This window comes from Squalius cephalus, assembly GCF_949319135.1.
Source record: "Squalius cephalus genome assembly, chromosome: 25".
In the NCBI taxonomy this organism is placed as follows: Eukaryota; Metazoa; Chordata; class Actinopteri; order Cypriniformes; family Leuciscidae; genus Squalius; species Squalius cephalus.
In genome coordinates this window covers 1,419,139-1,439,115 of record NC_137146.1, presented here as the reverse complement: position 1 = coordinate 1,439,115, position 19,977 = coordinate 1,419,139, and the positions used below count along the sequence as shown (strand labels likewise).

The 19,977-nt window shown below is 37.3% G+C and overlaps 1 protein-coding gene across 1 annotated transcript in view; it reads right to left on the bottom strand.

The window, feature by feature from the left end:
• sspo (SCO-spondin) overlaps positions 1 to 19,977 on the bottom strand; it is a gene marked incomplete at both ends in the record, with an annotated part of 134,412 nt that overhangs the window by 51,509 nt on the left and 62,926 nt on the right. Inside the window, 19 exon segments of the mRNA XM_079863328.1 lie at positions 446 to 540; positions 630 to 772; positions 1,042 to 1,176; positions 1,379 to 1,549; positions 1,664 to 1,710; positions 2,178 to 2,430; positions 3,042 to 3,212; positions 3,793 to 3,969; positions 5,677 to 5,768; positions 6,667 to 6,792; positions 7,263 to 7,392; positions 12,536 to 12,658; positions 13,216 to 13,407; positions 15,151 to 15,315; positions 15,398 to 15,538; positions 16,540 to 16,695; positions 16,895 to 17,137; positions 18,249 to 18,390; positions 19,350 to 19,563. Coding sequence (XP_079719454.1) covers positions 446 to 540; positions 630 to 772; positions 1,042 to 1,176; positions 1,379 to 1,549; positions 1,664 to 1,710; positions 2,178 to 2,430; positions 3,042 to 3,212; positions 3,793 to 3,969; positions 5,677 to 5,768; positions 6,667 to 6,792; positions 7,263 to 7,392; positions 12,536 to 12,658; positions 13,216 to 13,407; positions 15,151 to 15,315; positions 15,398 to 15,538; positions 16,540 to 16,695; positions 16,895 to 17,137; positions 18,249 to 18,390; positions 19,350 to 19,563 — 2,916 coding nt within the window.

Below are 19,977 nucleotides of genomic sequence, written 5' to 3'. Positions count from 1 at the left end.
TTTTAAGACTTTTAATAATTAAAAAACATTCTATATATCAATAAAATATTAATATATTTATATGTATTTACATATTCATATGTGTGTTATTAAATGCATACATAAATGCATATGTATATACTATATATTATGTATACTATATATATGTATATATAGAAACTATATATATGTTTCTATTGTTTTTAAAACTTGAAAAAAATACACAAACTTATTCTATCAAATAAATATTACATTTTTCAACATGCATTTAACAACAATTATATAATACACTGCATGTATATATATATATATATATATATATATATATATATATATATATATATATATATATATATATATATATATATATATGCTAAATGCATGTTGAAAAGTTATTAATAATTATTTTAAAATAAAATTACGTATCTTTTAAATGATTTATCTATATGGTTTTGTGAGGTTTTACCAGTTGTTGCAGTCTTTGGTGACTGTGTCTCCAGGTTTGTGCTGCTCTCCGTCTACATGACAGAGACAGAGCGGGAGAGACACACACTCGCCATCCTAACACACACACACACACACACACAAATCACATATACATTCACAAATAAAAACATAACAAATATATATGATGAAACACACACACACACCTGTAGGGCAGACCCGTCAGGACACTGGCAGCCCGGATGGCAGCTGCTATCTCTCTGGACGTCCGAGCCCAGATCCGAACACAACAGCTCATCTCTCACACACACGGCCCACTCCTGACCGTTCGTACACGCGCGTCCATCATCTGACATCACAGAGAGATCAATATGAGCTGCTTATTAGTCGTGGTTCAAGTGGGACTTTTATTTTTATTTGGAACACTGTTAATTGGAACAGTGTTTTGTGGTATTATTTATAATATTTTATATATTTTCTTCTTCTTTTTTTCTTCTTCATATTTTCAATTTAATTTAAATATATATTTAGTATTTGTGTTTTTTTCAGGCTTAGCTCCATTTTAGTTTTTATTTGTTTGACTTTTATTTTGAAGGCATGAGCAGGGCGGAGACTCACCGCAGGGCTTCAGGTTGCAGGCGCTGAACTGCTGAGGCGTCCCGTGAGTCCTGACCGGGCCTCTGGTTCTGTTCCTGTATCCGCCGCCACAGGGGACCGAACACTCGGACCACGGGCTCCACGGGCCCTTCACTCCTGAACACACACACACACACACACATCACACACCACACATATTACATGTACAGTCAGATCACGTCAAGCATCTTGCTCAAGGACACAATGGTTTTATAGCCTTCAGTGGTTTGAAACGAATGGAATAAGTATATTAAGTATATAAGTATAAATATATATATATCTACAGTATCTAACTCTATATGTCATGTGATCACCGTACCGAAGCAGGGTTTAACGCTGCACGTGTCCAGTCCGATGCGTTCGCCCTCACAGGCTCGTCCTCCAAACGCTGGCGCTGGATTGGTTCCTGAACGATAGCGCCGCCTGATGCCCACGTCACATGACCGACTGCACGCACTCCAGGCCGTCCACTCACTCCACCCACAATGCACTGCAAGAATCAATGCATACAAACCACTGAGAACAGAATGCATGAGGACGAATAAAAGGCGGTGGACAATACTTTTACTGTGATGAAGAACAGGATGTGATGTGTCATACTGACCAGGGCAGGGCGCCGTCCCACAATGCATCGCTCCATCAACACACGTGCTGTCAGGAGACACAAGACACTGTCAATATATATTAATAAAAAAATTATAATAATTATAATAATAATATATATATATATATAGATCTATATATAATGTTATCAACTTTACTATGTTGAAAAGATGCAGAGGTGGTTGACATGTCATATCAAAGTCATATATAATGTCATATGACATAATTCATGCAAAACTGTTTAAAAACTAAATGTTTCAAATTTATAATGATTATATGTATATTTTATCTTTAATAATAATGTGAAAAAAAAAACAAAAAACAAAAAAAACTGTCATACCAACTACTTAAGTGAATATTTAAATAATAATTATAATATGTATATATATATATTAGAGCTGAAGTGCTGTTCAAAAGTTTTGGGTCGGTGAGGATTTTATGCTTTAAAACAGTAAATCTTCCTGTCCACCACAGATTTCTGAATGCACCCTAAACCGTGTGTAACAGTGAGTTACCAGTTGTTGCAGTCGTCATGAGGCACTCGGTCCCCCTGCGAGTATAGCGCCCCCTTATGGTAACATGGGCAGCGTTGCAGAGACACACACGTGTTGTTGAACAGATAGAAGCCAGGAGAACAGTAACATCCATCATGACACTCAGCGGCACACTCCACATCAGCCGTGGCGTCCATACACACACGCGGACACGCGCCGCCCTGAGCCACACACTGATCCTTCGACAGGAACGTCATGCCCTCCGGACACACACCTGCAGGACACACACACACACCATACCTTCAGAAACGCACACTTAAGAGGTCGGCGAGAGGTTAACCCTCATCTTTCCCTCGCACTTTGTAACACATCTTTCCCTTGTGGGTCAAAATGGACAATTTTTTTTCCCAGAAAGCTTATTTTATTTCATTTTGATAGTATTTTTTCTATTTTTTAATGCAATTTTTTTGGAGATTCTTTTTAATTTTTTTATTTTATTTACCTTTAAATCACTAGATTTGATCAATACATAATAAATAAGTAGTAATTTTAGCACATTCCTCACATTCTTTCAACTTAAATTCAAAATTACTCACAATTTCATGCATAACCCTTTTAATTCAGCTCTAAATATCTGACATTGGGTGTCTTTGCCGACCTCTTGTGGGAAATAAATAATATAAGATGATAGTTCATGACTAGATATAGCTCTATATGGAGCAACTGAGCTGTTCCTCTGGGTCCTAAAGTCAGTTCACTTCAGTGTGCATTCAGATACACATGTGGAACAAAAGTCCTGGGGTCTTGGACCCCTCCAATGAACACTCAATTTAAAAAATATATATTTTCAAAATGGCCCGAGGGAAGGATGAGGGTATCGCGCACCGGAGCAGGGCTGGACGTTGCAGTCTCGGGTCTGTATGTGCGGGCCGGGACAGCGAAGGCCTTCGTACAGCGGAGCAGGAGAACTGCACACACGCTCTCGAGTCTGAACTCCAGAATCACACTCAGAGGAACAGCTCGACCAACTCGACCAGGACGACCAGCCACCGGCAACTAGAGAGAGAGAGGAGAGAGAGGAGAGAGAGAGGAGAGAGAGGAGAGAGAGAGAGAGAGAGAGAGAGGAGAGAGACACAGAGAGAGAGGAGAGAGGAGAGAGACAGAGAGAGAGAGAGAGAGAGAGAGAGAGAGAGACACAGAGAGAGAGAGAGGAGAGAGAGAGGAGAGAGACACAGAGAGAGAGGAGAGAGGAGAGAGACAGAGAGAGAGAGAGAGAGAGAGAGAGAGAGAGAGAGAGAGAGAGAGAGAATACTGAATACTGAAATCACTGAATACTGAAATCCATGTGCCTTTATTATGAAATTTCTGACTTTATTGCCATTTTCTTTTTTTTTCTTGTTTCTTTTTTAAAGAAAAAATGATTGTACAGTAAATAGTCTGAGAATACTGTGAAATCACAACATCACACCGCTCCTCTCAGCATGCTATTATCAAGAGCTGAGTTCGTGTTTGTACTTTAAAGGAAAAATGATTCTCTTCTCTGTGAGTGTGTGATGAGTGTACCGGGGCAGTGGAGTGTGTGATGAGTGTGTGATGAGTGTGTACCGGGGCAGTGGAGTGTGTGATGAGTGTGTACCGGGGCAGTGGAGTGTGTTGCACGGCTCGTGTTCTTCCACTTCTCCACCACAGGGGGCGCTAGTGTTGGTGTGATTGCAGCTCCTGAAGCGCCGTCTCAGTCCCACCGCGTCCACGTGATGGAAACACGTCTTGCTGCACTCGGACCACAGCGTCCACTCGCTCCAGGACTCAGGGCCTGCAGGCGCACAGGAGCACGGGGAAACGTCATGCAAAGTGCGGGTAAAAATCAACTGTGGCGGGAAACGCTGTCGAATCACGAGGCAATCTGGCGTGTAACATATTATGTTTACTCACTTTGCTGGGGAAGTTCGTGTAAGACAAATCTGTGCAGATTTAGTGCAAATACTCGTGAGTCATCATGATATATTAAACACAGCGTATTGCAGAAACACACACGTCACTACACAACAGATAACGGCGCGCTTGTTCATTTGCATTGAAGCAATAGCGAAGATTAAACAGCATTTGGTTAACAGAAAAGACATTGTTATTTTCCAGCATTCTTCATATTTTTGATGTTCTTTGTACTGTATTTTTGGTGAAAAGGATGAAAGAGGAAGAGGAGGAGATGCTGGATGACAGGATTTAGTTTGAATAAGAAATGAATGTATGAAATCCAAATTTAATTTAATTTATTATTTTTTATTTATTTTTGGCTAGTAGAAGTTCTGAATGGCCAGAAACTTAAATGTAGAGGCCAAATTGGCTGGTGAGTGAAAAAGTGAATTTTAAACCCTGTATAGAGGTTATGCGTGTGACGTCACCGTCGGCCGGACTGAGTGGCAGAAACACTGAGTGGCAGAAACACTGAGTGGCAGAGACACTGAGTGGCAGAAACACTGAGTGGCAGAAACACTGAGTGGCAGAGACACTGAGTGGCAGAGACACTGAGTGGCAGAAGCACTGAGTGGCAGAAGCACTGAGTGGCAGAAGCACTGAGTGGCAGAGACACTGAGTGGCAGAGACACTGAGTGGCAGAAACACTGAGTGGCAGAAACACTGAGTGGCAGAAGCACTGAGTGGCAGAAGCACTGAGTGGCAGAGACACTGAGTGGCAGAAGCACTGAGTGGCAGAAGCACTGAGTGGCAGAGACACTGAGTGGCAGAGACACTGAGTGGCAGAAGCACTGAGTGGCAGAAGCACTGAGTGGCAGAGACACTGAGTGGCAGAGACACTGAGTGGCAGAGACACTGAGTGGCAGAGACACTGAGTGGCAGAGACACTGAGTGGCAGAAACACTGAGTGGCAGAAGCACTGAGTGGCAGAAGCACTGAGTGGCAGAGACACTGAGTGGCAGAAGCACTGAGTGGCAGAAGCACTGAGTGGCAGAGACACTGAGTGGCAGAGACACTGAGTGGCAGAGACACTGAGTGGCAGAGACACTGAGTGGCAGAGACACTGAGTGGCAGAAACACTGAATGGCAGAAACACTGAGTGGCAGAGACACTGAATGGCAGAAACACTGAGTGGCAGAGACACTGAGTGGCAGAGACACTGAGTGGCAGAAACACTGAATGGCAGAAACACTGAGTGGCATCATTATTTTTCAGCATGAATGCTGTGATAAACACACTAAACACATCTAAAACGGGAAAGAGCTTTGAGATCGACTGTACAACTAGATTTGACATGAAATCTGAGTTATATTTTTACAGACGGTTGTGATGTTAAATAAAGCTTGCAACATGTCAGCGGGAAACTTACTTTTTAAATAAACACTGACAAAAAAACTACAAGTTTTAGGGCTGGATGATATGATGATATATATGCTAAAACATTGATATGAGTGATCATCTGCATTTAGACCTATATTGTGTTTATATAAAGCGTTCACAGACAAATTAACCTCTATTATACACTGAGACTGTAGAGAGATCTCACCGTCTGAGCAGGGAGTGAAACATCGACGGGCTTCAGTGGAGTCGCCGTCACACGGATCAACCCTCGACGCTCCCATCGGACTCAGAGGAGATCTGACCAAACATGGAAACATCATCATCAACATAGAGTCATATTCATATCTGACCAAACATCATCTTCAACATAGAGTCATATTCATATCTGACCAAACATCATCATCAACATAGAGTCATATTCAGGGTTATTCTTTGGGATTCACTTTTGGGTCATTGACTTGACACCGGTTTTGTGTGTCTGAACCTATTTAGTTATTTAAAACATTAAAATATAATTCATACAAAGAATGACTCGAATCACCTCTTCAAATTTCTGAACATTTTAATAATTTTTGGTCTTCAAAAAAGTAACAGTCCTGAGACAACGAGAGGGAAATATCTAGTTAACAAACTATTTTATTATTTATTTATTTTATTTTGAAAAATCATTTACTGTAAACATGTTTTTCAAATTCTTTATAATTTTAAAAAGCTTATCTGAAACATGATTATTTGATAGAAAAAAATGTAAAGAGCTTGCAAAAAAGTGCCACATTTTCTTTCTTTCCTCTGTAATAAATAATTCAATTATTTGCCTTTTTTTTAACAATTTTTATATAGAAGCCTAAATGCATAATGGTTAAGTAATCAACATGACTTTACTGTGAAATTCTAAAGGGGACTTACTTTACATATTTAGTTATTATTTTATTTAGCATTTATTTACTGATTATTTTTTAAAGAAAAATGGTAAATAGTCTAAGAATGTTTACTTATACTAGTGTTTTTGTGTGTTATTTTTATGACTAAGTGTTTTTGTTTTGTTTTTTGTTTTTGATTGTAATAAAAAACATTTTCTTGCTTGTTCTTGATAAAAAATTGAAAAACAAGTGGAAATTAATACTTGTGTTGTACATGCACATCAAATCCCACAGAATGTGACTTTCATAGATGTTTGATTAATAAGTCAGTCCACCTGTAACGGTGCTGGATTCCCGTCCCACAGCTGCTGTCACATGACGTCCATGAAGACCAGGCCGACCAATCACAGCGAGCGACACAGCTGGACTCATCACATGTGACACGCCCATCTTTACACACACTGCATGATTGGATGAAACGACATGACATGCATTTACAGTATTACATGCTGCCATATGTGACTCTGGACCACAACATCAGTCACAAGGGTTGTGATATTGTTAGGATAGGACAATATTTGGCCGAGACACAACTATTGAAAATCTGGATTCTGAGGATGCAAACAAATCTAAACATTGAGAAAATCTCCTTTAAAGTTCGACATTTATGTTGGCGATTGTGCTGCATTCACTCACACAAATAAATGTTTTATATATTTACGGTAGGAAATTTACTAAATATCTTCATTGAACATGATCTTTACTTAACATCCTCATGATTTTTGGCATAAAAGAAAAATCTATAATTTTGACCCATACACTGTATTGTTGGCTATTGCCACAGATATACCCGTGCGGCTCGTGACTGGTGACGTGATCCAGGGTCTCATATAATCAGAAGAAATGTTGAAAAGCATGAGAATCTCCTCACCATGTGCTGCAGATGCTGGTTCTGACTTCACGTCCCGGCTGGATGAACGAACCTTCCCACACACACTCACATTCACTGACATTGACACAACGTCCATCTTGTAGGAAGAGCCCAGGAGGACAATAACACCCTAACCAACAGGAGAACCACACACACTTAATCCATATATAAACATCCTAACCAACAGGAGAACCACACACACTTAATCCACATATAAACATCCTAACCAACAGGAGAACCACACACACTTAATCCACATATAAACAGCCTAACCAACATGAGAACCACACACACTTAATCCACATATAAACACCCTAACCAACACGAGAACCACACACACTTAATCCACATATAAACATCCTAACCAACATGAGAACCACACACACTTAATCCACATATAAACATCCTAACCAACATGAGAACCACACACACTTAATCCACATATAAACATCCTAACCAACATGAGAACCACACACACTTAATCCACATATAAACATCCTAACCAACAGGAGAACCACACACACTTAATCCACATATAAACATCCTAACCAACAGGAGAACCACACACACTTAATCCACATATAAACATCCTAACCAACATGAGAACCACACACACTTAATCCACATATAAACACCCTAACCAACATGAGAACCACACACACTTAATCCACATATAAACATCCTAACCAACATGAGAACCACACACACTTAATCCACATATAAACATCCTAACCAACATGAGAACCACACACACTTAATCCACATATAAACATCCTAACCAACATGAGAACCACACACACTTAATCCACATATAAACACCCTAACCAACATGAGAACCACACACACTTAATCCACATATAAACATCCTAACCAACAGGAGAACCACACACACTTAATCCACATATAAACATCCTAACCAACATGAGAACCACACACACTTAATCCACATATAAACATCCTAACCAACAGGAGAACCACACACACTTAATCCACATATAAACATCCTAACCAACATGAGAACCACACACACTTAATCCATATATAAACATCCTAACCAACATGAGAACCACACACACTTAATCCACATATAAACATCCTAACCAACAGGAGAACCACACACACTTAATCCACATATAAACATCCTAACCAACATGAGAACCACACACACTTAATCCACATATAAACACCCTAACCAACATGAGAACCACACACACTTAATCCACATATAAACATCCTAACCAACATGAGAACCACACACACTTAATCCACATATAAACATCCTAACCAACATGAGAACCACACACACTTAATCCACATATAAACATCCTAACCAACATGAGAACCACACACACTTAATCCACATATAAACACCCTAACCAACATGAGAACCACACACACTTAATCCACATATAAACACCCTAACCAACATGAGAACCACACACACTTAATCCACATATAAACACCCTAACCAACAGGAGAACCACACACACTTAATCCACATATAAACATCCTAACCAACATGAGAACCACACACACTTAATCCACATATAAACATCCTAACCAACATGAGAACCACACACACTTAATCCACATATAAACACCCTAACCAACATGAGAACCACACACACTTAATCCACATATAAACACCCTAACCAACATGAGAACCACACACACTTAATCCACATATAAACATCCTAACCAACATGAGAACCACACACACTTAATCCACATATAAACATCCTAACCAACAGGAGAACCACACACACTTAATCCACATATAAACATCCTAACCAACATGAGAACCACACACACTTAATCCACATATAAACATCCTAACCAACAGGAGAACCACACACACTTAATCCACATATAAACATCCTAACCAACATGAGAACCACACACACTTAATCCACATATAAACATCCTAACCAACATGAGAACCACACACACTTAATCCACATATAAACATCCTAACCAACATGAGAACCACACACACTTAATCCACATATAAACATCCTAACCAACATGAGAACCACACACACTTAATCCACATATAAACATCCTAACCAACATGAGAACCACACACACTTAATCCACATATAAACATCCTAACCAACAGGAGAACCACACACACTTAATCCACATATAAACATCCTAACCAACATGAGAACCACACACACTTAATCCACATATAAACATCCTAACCAACATGAGAACCACACACACTTAATCCACATATAAACATCCTAACCAACATGAGAACCACACACACTTAATCCACATATAAACACCCTAACCAACATGAGAACCACACACACTTAATCCACATATAAACATCCTAACCAACATGAGAACCACACACACTTAATCCACATATAAACATCCTAACCAACATGAGAACCACACACACTTAATCCACATATAAACACCCTAACCAACATGAGAACCACACACACTTAATCCACATATAAACATCCTAACCAACATGAGAACCACACACACTTAATCCACATATAAACATCCTAACCAACATGAGAACCACACACACTTAATCCACATATAAACATCCTAACCAACATGAGAACCACACACACTTAATCCACATATAAACATCCTAACCAACATGAGAACCACACACACTTAATCCACATATAAACACCCTAACCAACAGGTGAACCACACACACTTAATCCACATATAAACATCCTAACCAACATGAGAACCACACACACTTAATCCACATATAAACACCCTAACCAACAGGTGAACCACACACACTTAATCCACATATAAACATCCTAACCAACATGAGAACCACACACACTTAATCCACATATAAACATCCTAACCAACATGAGAACCACACACACTTAATCCACATATAAACATCCTAACCAACATGAGAACCACACACACTTAATCCACATATAAACATCCTAACCAACATGAGAACCACACACACTTAATCCACATATAAACATCCTAACCAACATGAGAACCACACACACTTAATCCACATATAAACACCCTAACCAACAGGTGAACCACACACACTTAATCCACATATAAACACCCTAACCAACATGAGAACCACACACACTTAATCCACATATAAACATCCTAACCAACATGAGAACCACACACACTTAATCCACATATAAATCATAGTATCATTTCTCTTTTGGTCTTTCTCTGTTTAATCATTATAATTAAAACACTACTTTAAAATAATTGGTAACATTTACACTTTATTTTAAGGTGTCATTGTTACAGTGTAATTATATATTTAAGTACTGAATAGGGTTAGGGTAGGATGAGGGTTTGGTTGAGGGATAGTTGCATGTAATTATGCATAATTTACTGTTATTACTACGGTAAGTACATGTAACATATACACACCTAAAGGATGATTAGGAACACCATACTAATACTGTGTTTGACCCCCTTTCGCCTTCAGAACTGCCTTAATTCTACGTGGCATTGATTCAACAAGGTGCTGAAAGCATTCTTTAGAAATGTTGGCCCATATTGATAGGATAGCATCTTGCAGTTGATGGAGATTTGTGGGATGCACATCCAGGGCACGAAGCTCCCGTTCCACCACATCCCAAAGATGCTCTATTGGGTTGAGATCTGGTGACTGTGGGGGCCATTTTAGTACAGTGAACTCATTGTCATGTTCAAGAAACCAATTTGAAATGATTCGAGCTTTGTGACATGGTGCATTATCCTGCTGGAAGTAGCCATCAGAGGATGGGTACATGGTGGTCATAAAGGGATGGACATGGTCAGAAACAATGCTCAGGTAGGCCGTGGCATTTAAACGATGCCCAATTGGCACTAAGGGGCCTAAAGTGTGCCAAGAAAACATCCCCCACACCATTACACCACCACCACCAGCCTGCACAGTGGTAACAAGGCATGATGGATCCATGTTCTCATTCTGTTTACGCCAAATTCTGACTCTACCATCTGAATGTCTCAACAGAAATCGAGACTCATCAGACCAGGCAACATTTTTCCAGTCTTCAACTGTCCAATTTTGGTGAGCTTGTGCAAATTGTAGCCTCTTTTTCCTATTTGTAGTGGAGATGAGTGGTACCCGGTGGGGTCTTCTGCTGTTGTAGCCTCAAGGTTGTGCGTGTTGTGGCTTCACAAATGCTTTGCTGCATACCTCGGTTGTAACGAGTGGTTATTTCAGTCAAAGTTGCTCTTCTATCAGCTTGAATCAGTCGGCCCATTCTCCTCTGACCTCTAGCATCAACAAGGCATTTTCGCCCACAGGACTGCCGCATACTGGATGTTTTTCCCTTTTCACACCATTCTTTGTAAACCCTAGAAATGGTTGTGCGTGAAAATCCCAGTAACTGAGCAGATTGTGAAATACTCAGACCGGCCCGTCTGGCACCAACAACCATGCCATGCTCAAAATTGCTTAAATCACCTTTCTTTCCCATTCTGACATTCAGTTTGGAGTTCAGGAGATTGTCTTGACCAGGACCACACCCCTAAATGCATTGAAGCAACTGCCATGTGATTGGTTGATTAGATAATTGCATTAATGAGAAATTGAACAGGTGTTCCTAATAATCCTTTAGGTGAGTGTATAACAAGGACACTCCTTGTTACGTGTTACATATATGTACAGTAGTAATAACTATAAATTGTGAATAATTACATGCAACTAACTATAAACCAACCCATTTAAGTGAGTACATGTAGTTAATAATTATTACATAGCACATAAATGTATAATTACACTGTAACACAGACACCTTAAAATAAAGTGTAACCGATAAGCATAATGTGTGTGTGTATATATATATTTTATATATGTACTTTATTATATTATATATATATATATATATATATATGTAAACACACACATTATGCTTATGCTTATGCTTATATATATATATATATATATATATATATATATATATATATATATATATATATATATATATATATATATATATATATGTAAACACACACATTATGCTTATGCTTATATATATATATATATATATATATATATATATATATATATATATATATATATATATATAGTAATTGTAATAAATAAATAAATAAAAAATTAACATTTCATAAATTATAGTAATATTAATTATCATATTTATTTTATTTCACATTAAATTAAATCAATATATAAAACATTAGAGATACAATACACAAACGAGGACAGTACATGATGTCTGAGTGCATTGGGTAATGGTGATGATTAATTTCAGTCTGGGAATGATGGGATGTACCTGTAGTGCAGTTTAGTGTGCAGTTCCTCTCGGAGTGGAGGTCAGAGCAGGTCACATGACACGCGTCCGTGTTTCCAGACACACAGTCCGACTCTTTAACCAGAACCATTCCTCCTGTGCAACCTGAGGCTCAACAGAAGAGATCAACAGATCAACATCATCTAAATCACAGGATAAGGACAGTTGCATAATGCTCAAATATAACTATTCATGAGAGCCTGGATCACGTCACCAGTCACGAGTCGCATGGGTATATCTGTGGCAATAGCCAACAATACAGTGTATGGGTCAAAATTATAGATTTTTCTTTTATGCCAAAAATCATTAGGATATTAAGTAAAGATCATGTTCCATGAAGATATTTTGTAAATTTCCTACCGTAAATATATAAAACATTTATTTGTGTGAGTGAATGCAGCACAATCGCCAACATAAATGCACAACTTTAAAGGAGATTTTCTCAATGTTTCGATGTTTTTGCATCCTCAGATTCCAGATTTACAATAGTTGTGTCTCGACCAAATATAGTCCTATCCTAACAAACCATACACCAATGAAAAGCTTATTTATTCAGCTTTCAGATGATGTATAAAACTCAATTTCAAAAAGTTGACACTTGTGACTGGTTTTGTGGTCCAGGGTCACATATAATAATCATGCATGTCGATGTGAAGTCTGACCGCTCTGTGTGTCCGTGGTTGTCCCGCAGGAGTGTGTGTTACACGCGTGTGTTTGTCTGCTCATCCCGTCACAGTCTCTCCCGCTGTTCTTGGGCGGAGGGTTTGAGCAGGTCCTGTTCCTCACCATCAGTCCTCCACCACACGACACACCACAGTCTGACCACTGCGTCCAGTCTGACCACTGACCGTCCACTGGGACACACAGAACACCAGTGCGTTACAGTCAGCACTGCGCTCCAGGATGCTGAGAGGGTTACGTTACACAGGGTTCGCACAAGCTGCTTAAAGTGCTTGAATTTGACTTTTGAAATGTAAGTCCTGGAAAACCCATGAAAACAGCCATATTTATGAAAAGGTACTTGAAAAGGGCTTGAATTATTGAAAGACAATATACAGTATGTGAAATTAGTACTTTCCTGCAGCTCAAACAGTAGAGCGCTGGCGCTTGCAACGCCAAGGTCATGGGTTCAAGTCCCAGGGAAAGCCAGAACTGATAAGAATGTAAATGTGTAGCTTGAAATGTAATGCAAGTCGCTTTGGATAAAAGACTCTGCCAAATGCATAAATGTAAATGTGTTTAATTCCATCGGTGAAACAATCTTTTCACACAAAACTAACACTGCAGCTCGTCTGATATAGAGATAGAGTCCTTTCGCATGGCTATGAGTGTGATATTGCTCATAAATATGCAAGTATATGATACAGCTTTTATTCTTCAGGTCAACGGGGGGGATATTTTTTCAGTTTCATATTTTTTTCACAGAATTCTCTCAATGGAGAAAGTTACCGCAGTCATCTGCTGCACTTTATTTGTACCGTTTTGTTGTATTAGTTTATTTTCACTTGTCTATTTACCTTTTTTTTATAATTTGAAAGATAATAAACAGGGGTGCACATAAGTGGTTCACAGGTGCGCATGTGTGACCAAAATAAAAACTGAGCTGGGTAAATCAGTTCAGTCCACTCGTCTGTGTACCGACATGTTGACAGCTGTTAAACAGCGTTTCAGATCGACACTGTGTAAGATTTCCATTTGAACTGAATGCAGAAATCTGCGGTTTCAGTGATATTCACTGACGCTTCACTCGCCAGTGCTAGACCGGCACTAAAGTATTTACTTCCTGGCTCCTCGCCAAAATAAAAGCTTGCTGATTTCAGGTTTGAAAATGTTAAAAATTCATTAATTAAATAAAAAAGAGAAAAAAAAAAGTAAATGTTAGCTTTGTATTTTTTAAGTGTACTATAAAATAATAGTATTTTTATTACATTTTTTTTAATATATATATAATAGTATTATCACACTTTATTTATTATTTTGTTTATTTTATTTAAAAAATAATAATAAATAAATAAAATGCAGTAATACTATTATTAATTATTTTATATTTTATAGTTATATTTAATAGGTCACACTATGTGCAGTGTGAGCACCAAACCGAATCTCCAGGTGTTTTTATGAGAACCAGACGGAAGAACTTATGTGCATCCCTGATAATAAACATATTGTTTAATAAGTGAGATCTCTGACTGTAGTCCTTGAAAACCAAAAAAGTAGTGCTTAAAGTCCTTAAAAGTCCTGGAATTTGATTTTACAGTATCTGTGCGAACCAGTATTCAGATTTTTAATGCTTTATTGGTGGTGTGTTTGTTCCTGGACAGGCCTCGAACCAGTATGTTATATATTATATGTTATATATATGCATTATTGGTGGTGTGTTTGTTCCTGGACAGGCCTCGAACCAGTATGTTATATATTATATGTTATATATATGCTAGCATTATTGGTGGTGTGTTTGTACCTGGACAGGCCTCGAACCAGTATGTTATATGTTATATGTTATATGCATTATTGGTGGTGTGTTTGTACCTGGACAGGTCTCGAACCAGTATGTCATATGTTATATGTTATATGCATTATTGGTGGTGTGTTTGTACCTGGACAGGCCTGTATGAAGCAGGGCCGGCTGTCGAACTGAGCCCCGCCACAGGATCCACCGGGTCGAGCGTCTCTCACGATGTTCCTCTGCCGGAAGAGTGAACCCAGTCCACACGATACACTACACCGACTCCAGGACGTCCAGGGAGACAGAACACAGTCGACTGGAGAACACACACACACACACCTCTCAATCCCACAATCCACCTGACCTGAATCTGACCTGAGATGTGTATGTGGACTCACAGCAGTCGTTCTCATCCGAGCCGTCGGCACAGTCCCGGTGGAGGTCACATCTCTGATCTGAACTCACACACTCGCCGCTCCAGCAGCGGAACTGCTTGGAGGAGCAGAGATCGGGCAGCAGGGGGCGCTGTGTGACCGGGCCTGAGGAGAGAGAGAGAGAGATCCAGACTCACTTCATCACAGGGTCAGTGAATGAATGTGTGTCAGCGCGTTCAAATCAAAGTCTAAAGTCAAGTGACATACAAATGAGAAATGCTCTAGTGAATATTCAACTTGTATTGAAATAGACAACAATGATATATATATATATATATATATATATATATATATATATATATATATATATATATATATATATATATATATATATATATAAACAATGAAAATAATAAAATAAAATAAAATAAAATAAAATAAAATAAAATAAAATAAAATAAAATAAAATAAAATAAAATAAAATAGCAAAGACAGCACAGGGTGAAAAATCTGACAAAATATATTTAAATAAAAAATTTAATTAAAAAAAAATACAAAAATGTTACAGACAAAGAGTCTATATATACATAACTATATAAAAAACTATATAACAATAGAGGACTGGCATTAAGTGTTTGTTTGAAAATAACTAACTAAACTAACTTGCATAATCAGAATTCAGATATATTTGAGGATTCATTTACTAATTTTTGCTATGCTTTTAGTCATTTTATTACAATACTAACATTTAAATTTAAATCCTAAAATAAAATTTAAATGTAAATAACAAATATATGAAAAATGTATAAAATATTTCAATTTAGCTTCAATATATATTTTTTAACTTTTTGTTTTAGTAATTTTAGTACTTTGATTAAACTTATTTGATTTCACTTTATTGCCAAGGCAACGTTTCTAATTTTCATTTGAGTTTTTTTTTTTTTTTTTTTTCATAGATTTTATTTGATTTCGGCTTCATTTCAATTTCTGAAAACAAGTTTTAGTAGTTTTAGGTTTATCATTACCCATAACAACTCTGCTTCAAGATCTACTATTTTAAAGTGGTAACTGGTTTAAATTAGTATTAGCTTGCAGCTTGACATGCATAACTACATAACTTCCTCAACACTGACGGCATGTAATTAATAAACATGCTTTATTTTTACCACAGCGATCTTCGTCTGAGCCGTCGGGACAGTCCTCGTGTCCGTCACACACCAGCACAGCTTCAACACAGCCAAACGTCCTGCAGGAAAACTGTCCTTCCACACACAGAACTCTGGGCAAACCATCGTCATACGGTGTAGATGTTTCCATGAAGCCTTGAAAAAAGGAAAGAAATAGTTTGAAAAGCATTTACGCTTGCAATTCTGAAAACGTTTGTACGTCTGAAAAAGACGTACTGTTAAATGTATCAAAAATGTATCATAGTATATTTGTGTTGTACCAAAAGCATACTCAAGTACATTTTTAATACATTTAATAGTACGTCTTTTTCATCTGGGAAACAGAAACACGCACCTGTCCTGGGTGTGCTCCGAATATGAACGCCTGGTTGTCCCGTGGGACCGACACCAGGTGGCGCTGTTGTGATGTGTGGAGCCACTCCCGGGCTCCCGTCCTGTGGACTCCTGGTGTGAAGTCCAGGAGGTCCAGATGTGAAGTTATAGTAACCGGGACGTCCCGTTGGTCCCGTGTGGTTCTGTAATCCCGGTCCTCCAGGTGGCGCTGTGGTCACTTCACTACTGGGTGTGACCAACTCATCTGACAAGAACGAATATATATGTTGATATGATACAATGCGTAATATTGTATATTATACATTATATAATGCTTAAAGTAATGAATGAAGTCTACTTTTTAGGGCCATAAATATTTTGGGGGTTTTCATGATAATAAAGTACATTTCTCATTACTGGACTGTGAAAAAAAAAAGATTTAAAATGTACTAACTTTAATAAACGCATTAATTTTTAAATATATTGCATGCATAGATCAAAGTGTTATTAATGTTGGCTATTTACTAGGGCTGTCAAACGATTAATCGCATCCAAAATAAAAGTTTGTGTTTACATAATATATGTATGTAATATATGGAGTATAATTATTTTCTATATATAAATACACACACATGCATATATATTTAAGAAAAATGTGTTATTTATATATAAAATATTTATATATAATATAAATTATATATAATATAAATATATATACACAGTTTATACATGCAAATATTTCTTAAATATATACATGCATGTGTGTGTATTTATATATAGAAAATAATTATACACCGTACACACACATATATTATGTAAAAACAAACTTTTATTTTGGATGCGATTAATCGCGATTAATCATTTGACAGCCCTACTATTTACTCATTCATTTAAAATAATTATATTATTTAACAAATATATAAAAAAAATATTAATAATAACAATATAAAATTAATTAATTAAATTAATAAAAACTAAATATATATATATACGTGTGTGTGTGTGTGTGTGTGTGTGTGTGTGTGTGTGTGTGTGTGTGTGTGAAAAATAGTAATAACGAATAAAAAAAAAATCACAAAATAAAAATTACTAAAACTTTAAAAAAGGAGAATATAAAAATAATAACTCGTACATTTTTTTTATTAAAAGCTATAATATGACATCATAGTTTGGTATTGTTTAATTGTCATAAAAATAATGTCACACTGTAAAAAAAGTAATTTCTATCAATTTTTTTTTTTTAATCCAAAAAATTCAAAATCTTTTTTTCTTGTTTATACTCGGTATGAAACACGACCTGGACACTTGATTCACCCAGGTCTCTAAGAGGCAATGAAAACTAAAGGATCCTGGATAACCCTGAACTGCAGTCCTACCTCCTCGACAGCCCAGGACTTCCACGCGCAGGTAGAAAGTGGGACGAAACTCTACAGGAATGATCCGGAGAAAGCGAGCTCTGATCAGTCTGTCCAACCAGCGAGTGACAGGAGTCCGACCGACCATCCTCACCTCGAATATCTGACACACACACACACACACACACACACACACTGTTTACGACCATCCTCATCTCGAATATCTGACACACACATCATTTACTGCACTTACACATGCGTTATATTAGTCAATCGGCTAATGTCTCCAGATCACTCTAGTGAAAAAAAGTATACTTTATTGTATTTGAAATATATTCCCTTTTTCAATAGTACACTGCAAATATAATAACACAATTTTTTACTATCTTTAAATATATTACAAGTATATTAGCATCACGCTCTTACCTATTTTAACAATACAACTTTAAAATAATTGTACGTTACTATATTTTCTAAAAAATATATTTTAGAAAAATATATATTTAAAGTGAACATTATGTTAATTTTTTAAAAGCATATTTATTTGCACTTTATTAAAAGTATTTTTTAGGTATATTTTAACTGTGCGCTGGAAATGATCATTGTAACAATGCACGGAAAGTATACTTTCAAAATACATTATAGTATATTTTATATAAGTATAGCTAAATAACATTAATTAATGTGCATTTGTTATTGAAGACAAAGTGTGCAATTTGTAGTATTTGGAATAAGGTATTACTGAGCATATACTTTTTACTCAAATATAATACACTTATGGTATATGACTTGTATGTTTCGAAGACACTCATAATGAATTAACAAAATGTACTTGTAACACAAATAAAGTACACTTTAATATCACTAATCAAGCATGTAATTAGTCCCTAAACAGGTATATACATAAAGTATAGTAAGTATACTTGAAGTTGTTCCAATTTAGCACACAAAAGTACACTAAATACACATAAAGTTATGCTTTACTACAACTAAAATATACTTAGTACGAAATTAGTTGTTCCAAATTAGCACACTTCAGGTTAACTGATCATTAACACACTGGAAGTACACTGAATTAGTCTCGCTGCAAGTATACTCAGGATATTTTCCGGTCGGGATCACCTTCGGAGGAGAGCCTCTGTCTCCAGTCTCAGTGAAGTCGATGAAATCGGTGTGGACTAAAGCGAACGCGAGCCTGTATTTGGTGAAGTAACCCCACATGCGTTCACTGCCCTGCGTCACCACTCCAGAAATCCACGTGGGCTCCAGAAAATCCACCTGGAAATACGGATGAGGATCTCCAGGCAAAGGACTCCATCCCGGCTCCATTACCATCCTGAGGGAGACGTTAGCACAACACACCATCAGCACGAGGATACATGGAGAATATATAGACCTGATATAAATTGTGTGGAACTCATTACAAGTAACTTGAGTTATGTAATCAGATTACTTTTTCAAGTAACTAGTAAAGTAACGCATTACTTTTAAAATTTACAACAAAATATCGGAGTTACTTTTTCAAATAAGTACCGCAAGTTACTTTGTTTTCCCATTTATTGACTGACAGCTCTCCTGTCCTCATGTTGAGAGAAATCGAAGTGCAGAGGCGTGTGTGTGTGTGTGTGTGTGTGTGTGAGAGAGAGAGTGAGTGTGTGTGAACATGATGGTTATTGTAGGTCTAGACTAAATGTGAGCATTTACTCATCTCACTTGCACAAACAAAAAGATTCAATATTCCTCAAAATAA